We start from the raw sequence: 12,119 nt of genomic DNA, 5'->3' as shown, positions 1-12,119 counted from the left end.
AAAAGTAACTTTTACCATAAGAAACACCTCTGCCATGCCAGATCAACAATATTAAAAAGATAAAGCATACACACTAAAACTCATAACTTATTCAACCACCATTTTTCAAGCAGGTGATATATATAACTCAAAAACCGTGGTTACAAAACTATATGCAGTTTCCAAGCTTGGTTTGAGTGGTATGAGGTAAGATTCAATTTGGGGTACTACTAACCTAGGCTCGATTCTCACTCCAAGCAGGGAGCTTCCAACACATGTGATGGTACTGCCAACATCAATGCGATTTGGGAAGGTCTCTGGGAGTTTTCCCAATCTTCGATAGTACTGCCAACATCGTCGCGAATTGGGTTCCTCATAACGCATGTGTGGGTGGCAAGTCAGATAAAAGCCCAAAACGGGCATGTGATAACCCAATTAGACTGTGTACAACTGGGTAGAAAAACATGTCCAACTCGGTAACCTGAAAAGAGATAACATTATCCGTTTACTATACTTAAGCACACCGCCATCTTGGGTCTACAGCTAACATGTCCTTTGTTGACTTCTTTTGGTCTTATGAATGTGTATATTTTAGGTAGTGAAAGTAAGATATTAGCAATTATTAGGTTTTCCATCAACTTGAAATTCAACAAGCACACACGCAATGTAGGGTACTTAAGGCAGTCTGCGTACATGTCCAAGCTTGATTGATTCTTTTAAAACAAGCTCCTGTAACCAATCTCGCCATTAGCATTTTCCCAAATGCTAAGAGCCGAGGGACTAGAGATGGTTAGATTTTTTCGATAGCGTTATTCGGGATTTCCAGAGATTTGGGAGGAAATCCGACTACGTGTAAAGGAAATTCTATATAATCGGCTACCTCATCTTTTCTTTTATATCGTGGGAAATACGATCGGGAGGCGCTAATTCAAAAACCCTCTGGTACTACTTTTTGCAAATTGCTTTCAAGAGCGGAGAAAGTCCTCCCTCTCTCTATTCGACGGGTAAAGAGATTGCTTTCAAGGGGACCTCCGGCCATTAAAAAAAAAAAGTAAAAATAAATAAGAAAATAAAATAAACAGAGACGCCATGAAAATGGTAGAATCAAATTTTCATAGGTTTTACATCGTGCCTGGAGTTCAATTTAGGCTCTAAGCGGCAGTCAAGTCGCCCATAAATCGACGCTTGCTAAGCCTCGCTTAACAGAACCGGTTACAAAACACTAACATACATACATATACATTATATGGTGTCTTATTACTTAATGAACTTGTATAAAATGTACATTGCCATGTTGGCTTCTACAGCTAACATATGCTTGTTGACTTCTTTTGGTCTTTAAGGATCTTGATCATAAGGTGTAAAAGTGGGTGATGAAAGTAAGATATTTGGTTTTCCATTAACTTGAAACTCGGCGAGAAGAGACGCAATGCCGGTTTTGTTACACAAGGGATTTTGCCGTAAGTCCAAATGCTCAAGTTTCCCTAAACAAATAGCAAAACATCAAAAAAGATATCAGATTCAGAGGTGTCAAAATGGGTTTTGGTTGAAACTAGTGTGACCCAGGTTAACATAAACACTGGTTTGTTCATTGTGTGAAAAATAATGAATGTGTTAATTATAAAGACTAAAAAAAAAAACTAGAACGATAATACATAAGTCTTCAGATAGAACTATTTACGACGTTACATGCATTAAAAGTAGACTTTGGGCACCTTAAAGCCAGTTTTCCTTCCTTTTTTCCCATGATCAAACACAACTAAGCCTATAAACGATCACGAACGAATCTTATTCATGTTCGCTCGTTCGTTTGACTTTTATTCCCGACAAACGGTTCATGTGGTCAAACATTCGGTTTGTTAACAGACCTGAATACAACCCTAATCTACACTTAAATACGTAAATTGGCTAAAATAAGCATCTTTACTAGACATAATCCACATATCTGGTTCATTTTTTAGTGTAAAGATATTTAAGAGAAAAAAAATTACTTACCATTTGCAGCTTTGATACATGAGCATATGGTAGGTACCGACTCCACAGGTATCCAATTATTGCTTGCGTTTAGTGAAATAAGATTCGGCGCCATTGAAATCAACTTGGACAAAAAACTTGCAGTTCCGATTCTACCATCGTTACAACTATGCAAGATTCATCAATATGAGTTTTTTTTTTTTTTTTTTTTTGAAAAAAAAAAAAAAACTAGTAATAAGGTGAACCTTATATCGATGCTGACAAGACGACTCATCTTTTGAGTAATTTCTCTTTCGGCAGCTGCGAACCCATTTGACCCGAGTCTAGTCGCCTTAACATTAACAGCTTGAATACCCGAACATAAAAATCTTCCAAGATACGTACCATAATATTCGTCGTTTGCCAGGCTTGCAAAATACAAAATTATTATTAAAAAAAATATACTTTAAAAACTATGAAGGAAACATAACGTTGTTGAGAGACAAACCAGAAAAAGGGATTTTCTCCAAGAGAAAGAAACTTTAGCGGAACGGTAAACGAAGCGAGAGCCGGTAATAGTTGATTTGCTCGTGAGATGTCACAATTTTCCAAGTATAATTCATCAAGGGGAGTTTCGGATTTAGATTTCTCGATCAAATATGGAACCAACATCCTATACAATTATAAAATAATGACATGTCATACTAGACTTTTTAATATGGTTTCATTGAGACGTCACGTACTGGGAATGTTAAAGATACTCACATAATCCCGTCGTTTTCTAGACTATTTTCACTCAAATTTAACACCTTTAGGTTTGGCATGTAAACCATAGCGTACTTAAGGCAGTCCACATCATGTTTTTGCAATCCGTTGGCTCTGCAAAAAAAAAAAATAAATAAAAAATAAATAAAAAAAATTGTCATAATCTGATGCAACCCGAAATGAACGAAAATACTAAATAATAGTACCTCAAATTGAGCACACGTAATGAATTTAGGCATTTGATAGTTTGTAGACCAGGATTGATACAATTTGGAGACCTCCATTTAAAATGTGAAAGCCAACCAGAAATCTGAATGTCAAAAATTTAATCCAAAGTTAACATATTACAAAAATTACAACGAATAAGTTTCATATCGACATATAAAATCACTCACATTGTTTTCTGAGAGATCGAGCACTTGTAAACCAGATTCAGCTTCAAGCAGAGTATCAAATATTAATTTTGCAGTTTTCCACCAAATGTGATTATCAGATAGTATCAATGAAGTTAAATTACTGCTACCAAAACACAATTATAAGAATTAAATAAATAATTAATTAGATATATACAAGTTTATAAAAGGTGATATTATATTATAGCATGGATAACACGCACGTTGCTGCTATAAGTAATGATTCTAAACCAAGAGGTAGAGGAAACGATGAGCTGTCAAGAAAGCTCGATCTTTTTATTGAAAAAGTTTTTATTACGTTCGTCTCGTAACCCTTTACGTGAAGTGAGTCGCAGATCGCACTCACGAGAGTTGCCGGAAGCTTGCAGTGGACCAAGTCAACTGACGCCAAAGTTTCCTTGTTTTGGTCCAGAAGTTTGCAAAGTCCGTCAACCTAAAAAAAGTAACTACAGATTATGTATACAGTTTCAGTAGAAAAAAGCTCAAAAAATAAATAAATAAATAAATAAAAAATAAAATAAAATAAAATAAGAATTACCTGTTCCTTTGACTTGAGCCAATTTACTTCCAAATGTTCTAATCGGCTAGTTTTTAAGATATTCTGTGACACAAAATATAACATGTTAAATTAATGTATGATAAAAAAAAAGTACAAATAATTATATATTCGTCTTAGTATCTATCTTACACCGATTTCTGCAACACAATGTACACTTTGGAGTCTCAAACGTCTGCGATCAAAAAAGTATGATGAAGAAAAATTAATGAAATTTAAGCTATTAAAACTTAATCGAATTTTTCAAGACTATTATAAAATTATGCCATAAGAGACGTGATACTTTACCTTGCATATATACCAAACCGTTCACAATGATAAGTTAACTTTGAGCAACTTTTTGATCTGCTTAGATGCCCACCATAACTAATACATTGTAACAAAGTATCTGCATAAACAATAAACGAAAAACGTAAAGATAAAAAAATAACATACATACAATTCCCGAATAGAATTCAAATCGTTACTATAAATGGAAGTGTAGAAGTTACCTGGAATTTCAACTTCACCAAGAAATCCATCAAACAAAGTGATAGAAACTGTTTCCGCTATCGCATCAAGGCAACTGTAAAGACACCAAAATTAATATATTAAACAAAAAAAACATAAAAAAATTAAAAAAAATATTTGTGAATAAAAAAAAGGGTTGCGTACTTTTGAAGATGTTTTTCCCAGTAAATCGGCTGCCAATTGGGGGTTGACTTATCGTGTTGAGCTTCATTCCATCTTAACTTATATAGTTCTTTCCATGCGCTATCAAAGTTCTCAAATCTGCAAAGTTATATATACTAATTTTCACTTCAAACTATATTTATTCAACTTTGTACAACACAGTTTTAAAGACCAAACAATATGAAAACCTTTTTTGTCGTTTTGACGGTCTTAGACAATCGTCAGAAGAGCAGTCCTCGTTAGAGCTAACAAATGACCTGCAAAGATAGAAAATCATACTCTTCAAGCGTGAATTGAAAACAAATTTAACGATTTTCATATTATTTATAGTAAGAAAGTGTGTTATTATCTCTTTAATTGTCGGCTCAGAATGGGTGTTTCGTGTTAATTGATTAAAGGCACGTTTAGTTGCCCAAAGTTACACTCAAGTTCCTGGATTGGATTACCTAGCCACCTTTAGTCAAACCAAAAGCAAAAAATGCAATCTTTAATGTTCATATCACTGAAACCGTGTTCACAGGCAGCCTTTTGGTTTTCTTGATTCGTGTTTTCCCACTCATGTTCGTCAAATAAAGAATGTGTTATACAACCGTAAACAAGCTCCTCGAGCTTGGTCCCAAAGGCTTACTTACTTTTTGATTCACCTTGGAGTTTCTTGTAGTCGAGTTGATCCTTCCTTATTCGTTTCTAAACGTGACTCATGTATTTTTCTATCTTTTAGGGTATGTTTGGCAAAACTAGCTAATAGTTTGTAGCATTATTTTTTTAGAACGACAATTTTGTCATCGAATCCTCTCATTTGCCACCCACACACCCGTTAGGAAGAAACTCCTCGCATCCATCGTGCAAAGCGTACCCAGAATGCTTTAGGTTATTGGCCCGCACAGAGTGAAGGATACCAGAGGCACAACCTTGGAGAAAACTCCCCCCCCCCCCCCTCGGGTTTGAACCTGCACCTATTTTTTCATGGATACGGGCCCAGAACCAACATAGGCTTTTTACCACTCAACCAATAGTTCGGTGGTGTAGTTGGTAGCTTTTAGCTGATAACTGGTAGCTTGTAGCTGTTAGCTTTTTATATGTATTTAAGTGTTTGGTAAAGTAGCTGGAATTGTTAAAATAAAGAGTAAAATGACAAAAAGCTAGGAGCATTTTCTCGGACACTAGTTCTATTAGCTTTTAGCTTTTTCCCTCCGTCTAAAAGCTTTTAGCTCTTTAACCAAACGAAGCTTTTTATTATATAGGAGCTTTTACATAAAACCTATAAGCTAAAAGCTCCAAAAAAACTCCGTGCCAAACATGCCCTTAGTTTACATGGATGCTATAATTCTCACTTCTCACTAAAGGTTTAAAGGAGCCAAGCTACTCGCTAGCTAATCCAGCTCGATTCAAGCTGAGCTTAAACGAGCTGGAGCTTGAACATATCTTGAAGATCATTTAGTAAACGAGCTTGAACAAGCCAGTGAGCCTAAACGAGCCTTTCATTTATGTACAATAATTATTAATTTTACAAATGTAAAAATGAACATACTTTGCATCTTGTAAGTTCTGCAATGCGAGTGAAGGTAAGTTTGGTATGATCTGATTAAACAATTCAGGAGGAAGAACATAAACATGATGTAAATTCCCATTTTCTTCTGCACATACACATAGTAAAACAGAACAATTAGTACTTTCACAAAATTTAATCAAACAATCAACCCTTTCTATCAACATCAAAACTTAACCCTAATTAACAAACAAAGCCCCAAATTGAATCAAACAACTTACCATCAAGGATCGCGTCTTTAATTGAACCAATACATAAAGTGATCAAAGACGGAACTTTATTCATTATTCACACAAATCTGTTACAAAACCTGCATGAATTTGCAGAAATTAGATAGCACTGGCAATTGATTGCAGATTGCAAAAAAGGTATAATAATCAAAATGTATTAAGAATTTAGTAAACAGTAGCAGATAGGGTTCGATGATGGAAAAACTAACCTTAATTGAAGAGTTACAAGTAAATTCAAGTGTAGTTGTTCAGCAGCAGCATGATTTAGCATGTAATAAATGAATTGGGTTAATTTTCCCTGATTTCAAGTTTTTATAATTAAATGATAAAAAAATAAAATGTTTTTGATATATGGTCAAAGTTCATTATTTGAGCCCAATTTAGCCCCTGCTACCAAAGTTGCTTCTATCCTGCACGTTTTTGCTTTTGACCACCTAACCATGTGAAATATCTTAACGTATGTAGCCGCAATGAGTACTTGGTTGTTAAGATCAGACCTCGAGCCCGAGCTCGGAAGTGGTCAAGTGATGGAACATAGTTATACCAAGCTCGCTACATGAAAGTCATAACTTTCTACTTTCAAATAGCTCGCGTAAAAAGAAAAAAATAAAAATTCCCGAGAGAAGCTCGCATTATGCCTTGAATGATTTGAGGCAGCGTCTTATAGGGGTGTGTTAACATGTGTAATAATCGATCATGACCCAAAATTTAGAAAAGACTTAAAATTTTGAAAACCCTTCTTTTTCTTATCGCTCTTAAGTAATTTAAAATTGCCAATGTTTTTTTTTTTTTTACTTTCAGATTTATTAAAAAACCAGATACAAAAATTGAAAATTTACCCGTTTATAAAGGTTCATATTTCATATTTTGAACAGATACCTATTAATTAATGAGATAACCAATATTTGAGGGATAAAAAATCAGCTGACTTGATTAAAAGACTCGATTTGGACTAATGTATCATTGCAAAGTGTCAACACGTGATTGACTAACAAAATTTGTTAGCGATAACATGTGGGAATAATTCAAACAGTAGCTCGTGGTTTCAATCATTACCTTCATGATTCAGTTAGTCCCTTACATAATTAATTTCACAAAAACCCGGTGAAATGTCCCGTTCATATTGATTATAAACGTTCCATATTAATTGATTTCGTCGCGAGGTTTTGACCTCTATATGAGACGTTTTTCAAAGACTGCATTCATTTTTAAAACTACCATAACCTTTATTTTATCTATAAAGGTTTAAAAAGCATTACGTAGATTATCAAATAATGATAATCTAAAATATACCGTTTACACACGACCATTACATAATGGTTTACAATAAGAATATATTACATCAAAATTAAGTTTCTTGAATGCAGTTTTTACATAATATCATACAAGCATGGACTCCAAATCTTGTCCTTATTTTAGTATGCAACAACGGAAGCTCTTAATAATCACCTGAGAATAAACATGCTTAAAACGCCAACAAAAATGTTGGTGAGTTATAGGTTTAACCTATATATTATCAAATCATAATAATAGACCACAAGATTTCATATTTCAATATACATCCCATACATAGAGATAAAAATCATTCATATGATGAACACCTGGTAACCGACATTGACAAGATGCATATAAGAATATCCCCTATCATTCCGGGACATCCATCGGACATGATAAAACAACATCGAAGTACTAAAGCATCCGCTACAACGGATGGGGTTTGTTGGGCCCAATAGATCTATCTTTAGGATTCGCGTCAATTAGTATACTGGTTTACTAATTCTTAGGTTACCAAGTAAAAGGGCATATTCGGCTTCGATCGTTCAACCATAGAAAGTAGTTTCATGTACTTGTTTCTATTTTGTAAAACATTTATAAAGCTGCATGTATTCTCATCCCAAAAATATTAGATTTTAAAAGTGGGACTATAACTCACTTTCACATATTTTTACTTCGTCGGGAAGTAAGACTTGGCCACTGGTCGATTCACGAACCTATAACAAATATGTACATATATATCAAAGTATGTTCAAAATATATTTACAACATTTCTAATACGTTTTAATGTTTTAAGTTTATTAAGTCAGCTGTCCTCGTTAGTAACCTACAACTAGTTGTCCATAGTTAGATGTATAGAAATAAATTGATATATATTATCTTGAATCAAACCACGACCCAGTGTATACACGTCTCAGGCTAGATCATAACTCAAAGTATATATATTTTTGGAATCAACCTCAACCCTGTATAGCTAACTCCAACATTACTGCATATAGAATGTCTATGGTTGTTCCAAATAATATATATAGATGGGTCGATATGATATGTCAAAACATTTGCATACGTGTATATGGTATCCCAAGATTACATAATATATTAGAATATATGTATTATACAATATAAGTTAGCTAGGATATGATTAATATAGATTTGTTACCAATTTTCACGTAGCTACAACAAGTAAAAATATCCAATCTTGTTTTACCCATAACTTCTTCGTTTTAAATCCGTTTTGAGTGAATCCAATTGCTATGGTTTCATATTGAACTTAAGTTTATGAATCTATATAGAAAAAGTATAAGTTTATAGTCGGAAATACAGGTTACAAGTCATTTTTGTAAAGGTAGTCATTTCAGTCGAAAGAACGACGTCTAGATGACCATTTTGGAAAACATACTTCCACTTTGAGTTTAATCATGATTTTTGAATATAGTTTCATGTTCATAAGAAAAATAATTTTCCCATAAGAACAACTTTTAAATCAAAGTTTATCATAGTTTTTAATTAACTAACCCAAAACAGCCCGCGGTGTTACTACGACGGCGTATATCCAGTTTTACTGTGTTTTTCGTGATTTCAGGTTTTAAATCATTAAGTTAGCATATCATATAGATATAGAACATGTGACTAGTTGATTTTAAAATTCAAGTTAGAAGGATTAACTTTTGTTTGCGAACAAGTTTAGAATTAACTAAACTATGTTCTAGTGATTTCAAGTTTAAACCTTCGAATAAGGTAGTTTTATATATATGAATCGAATGATGTTATGAACATCATTACTACCTCAGGTTTTGTGGATAAACCTACTGGAAATGAGAAAAATAGATCTAGCTTCAAAGGATCCTTGGATGGCTTGAAAGTTCTTGAAGCAGAATCATGACACGAAAACAAGTTCAAGTAAGATTTCCACTCGAAATAAGATTGTTATAGTTATAGAAATTGAATCAAAGTTTGAATATGAGTATTACCTTGTATTAGAAAGATATCTTACTGTAAATAAGAAAGATTTCTTGAGGTTGGATGATCACTTTACAAGATTGGAAGTAAGCTAGCAAACTTGGAAGTATTCCTGATTTTATGAAACTAGAACTTATAGAATTTATGAAGAACACTTAGAAATTGAAGATAGAACTTGAGAGAGATCAATTAGATGAAGAAAATTTAAGAATGAAAGTGTTTGTAGGTGTTTTTGGTCGTTGGTATATGGATTAGATATAAATGATATGTAATTTTGTTTACATGTAAATAAGTCATGAATGATTACTAATATTTTTGTAATTTTATGAGATATTTCATGCTAGTTGCCAAATAATGGTTCCCACATGTGTTAGGTGACTCACATGGGCTGCTAAGAGCTGATCATTGGAGTGTATATACCAATAGTACATATGTGTATTGTACGAGTACGAATACGGGTGCATACGAGTAGAATTGTTGATGAAACTGAACGAGGATGTAATTGTAAGCATTTTTGTTAAGTAGAAGTATTTTGATAAGTGCCTTGAAGTCTTTCAAAAGTGTATGAATACATATTAAAACACTACATGTATATACATTGTAACTGAGTCGTTAAGTCATCGTTAGTCGTTACATGTAAATGTTGTTTTGAAACGTTTAGGTTAACGATCTTGTTAAATGTTGTTAAACCATTGTTTATTATATCTAAAGAGATGTTAAATTATTACATTATCATGATATTATGATATATTAATATATCTTAGTATGATATATATACAGTTAAATGTTGTTACAACGATAATCGTTACATATATGTCTCGTTTCGAAATCATTAAGTTAGTAGTCTTGTTTTTACATATGTAGTTCATTGTTAATACACTTAATGACATGTTTACTTATAATTTATCATGATTAAACATAATGTATCAATATCTTAATATGATTCATATGTATTTAGTAAGACGTTGTTATAACGATAATCGTTATATATATCGTTTCGAGTTTCTGAATTCAATAACTCAATTTTATGTATATAACTCATTGTTAAAATACCTAATGAGATACTTACTTATCATAATATCATGTTAACTATATATATAATCATATATATGTCATCATATAGTTTTTACAAGTTTTAACGTTCGTGAATCACCGGTCAACTTGGGTGGTCAATTGTCTATATGAAACCTATTTCAATTAATCAAGTCTTAACAAGTTTGATTGCTTAACATGATGGAAATACTTAATCATGTAAATATCAATTTCATTTAATATATATAAACATGGAAAAGTTCGGGTCACTACACCCGGATTCACACTCAAATCTTGATGAGTATCAAGCCAAAAGTCATCCCATACTTTCACCGAACATCCCATACTCTCACCAAACATCATCACAATATTCCACTTGCATCCTTTACGAACAAGAAAACAAACAAAAACTATACCAATCGTGACTTGGTAAGTAGCCAATTTTAACATCAATAAAGAATATTCATGGAATTAATTCTACTGATTATGTGTTTTATGGTGTGACACAACATCAAATATTTATAAGCGTATTCATATTTGGCTTGAAATTAACGTGCATTCTTTTGTGACATGGACCATTATGAATAATCTGAAATGACCCGTTCATACCAATTATAAACGATTCACGATAGTTGATTTCATTGCGAGGTATTTGACCTCTAAATGATACATTTTACAAATATTGCATTCGCTTTTGAAATACAAACTTTCATTACATCGAAAGTTGACAGCATGCATACCATTTCATAATATATCCAACTATAATTGACTTAATAATATTCTTGATGAACTCAATGACTCGAATGCAACGTCTTTTGAAATATGTCATGAATGACTAATATCTCTAAAATGAGTAAATGCACAGCGGAAGATTTCTTTCATACCTGAGAATAAACATGCTTTAAAGTGTCAACCAAAAGGTTGGTGAGTTCATTAGTTTATCAAAATCGATCATTTCCATCATTTTAATAGACCACAAGATTTCATTTATATAAACATCCATATCATATCAGGCATTTCGCAAACTATACAGAGATAAAAATCATTCATATGGTGAACACCTGGTAACCGACATTAACAAGATGCATATAGAATATCCCCAAAATAGAATCCTCTCGTCTGTATAATAATAAGTCGAAGTACTAAAGCATCCGTACCTCGGATGGGGTTTGTTAGGCCCATAGATCTATCTTTAGGATTCGCGTTAATTAGGGGTACTGTTCCCTAATTCTTAGGTTACCAAGCTAAAAGGGGCATATTAAATTCGATAATCCAACCATAGAATGTAGTTTCGATTACTTGTGTCTATTTCGTAAAACATTTATAAAAGCAGCGCATGTATTCTCAGTCCCAAAAATATATATTGCAAAAGCATTTAAAAAGGGAGCAAATGAAACTCACAATACGATATTTTGTAGTAAAAATATGCATACGATGGAACTGAACAATGCAAGATTGGCCTAGGATTCACGAACCTATATCAAGTATATATATTAACACATATAATTGTAATTAAGTAATTTCATTTATTAATCTTATAATATTTATATATTAAGTGTTGTAGTTATATGAAATTTATAATAAACCCTAATATATATATTCTATGTATATTTTATATCTTAAATTATATGTTATCTATATTTATTTTATATACATATTTAAAGTAATTAATATTTATACATATGATTATATATATATATATATATATATATATATATATATATATATATATATAT

General features: G+C 32.5%; 1 protein-coding gene across 1 annotated transcript; it reads right to left on the bottom strand.

The window, feature by feature from the left end:
* Positions 1-1,001: 1,001 nt before the first annotated feature.
* On the bottom strand, positions 1,002-6,620 carry LOC139853141 (uncharacterized). The gene is made up of 17 exons (XM_071842516.1): positions 6,327-6,620; positions 6,109-6,197; positions 5,870-5,975; positions 4,527-4,595; positions 4,321-4,437; positions 4,158-4,231; positions 3,955-4,054; positions 3,799-3,841; positions 3,649-3,711; positions 3,314-3,543; positions 3,093-3,213; positions 2,904-3,007; positions 2,698-2,811; positions 2,441-2,605; positions 2,199-2,360; positions 1,975-2,120; positions 1,002-1,463 (listed from the first exon to the last, which is right to left on the bottom strand). The coding sequence occupies exons 2-17, from the start codon at positions 6,170-6,172 to the stop codon at positions 1,318-1,320; spliced, it is 1,824 nt and encodes a 607-aa protein (XP_071698617.1). The 5' UTR covers positions 6,173-6,197; positions 6,327-6,620; the 3' UTR covers positions 1,002-1,317.
* Positions 6,621-12,119: the final 5,499 nt, after the last annotated feature.

The sequence above is a fragment of the Rutidosis leptorrhynchoides genome, chromosome 6 (assembly GCF_046630445.1).
Source record: "Rutidosis leptorrhynchoides isolate AG116_Rl617_1_P2 chromosome 6, CSIRO_AGI_Rlap_v1, whole genome shotgun sequence".
Classification (NCBI taxonomy): domain Eukaryota; kingdom Viridiplantae; phylum Streptophyta; class Magnoliopsida; order Asterales; family Asteraceae; genus Rutidosis; species Rutidosis leptorrhynchoides.
Note: the sequence above shows the minus strand (reverse complement) of the source record. Positions and strands in the feature narration are given on the sequence as shown.

Bases quoted from the DNA above. Each gene is read 5' to 3' on its own strand.
- LOC139853141 (XM_071842516.1), bottom strand. From the start codon at position 6,172: ATGAATAAAGTTCCGTCTTTGATCACTTTATGTATTGGTTCAATTAAA. The intron at 3,008-3,092 runs GTGAGTGATTTT...TTTGACATTCAG, and splicing joins TCGATCTCTCAGAAAACAAT to ATTTCTGGTTGGCTTTCACA. The intron at 2,361-2,440 runs GTTTGTCTCTCA...GTATTTTGCAAG, and splicing joins GGAGAAAATCCCTTTTTCTG to CCTGGCAAACGACGAATATT.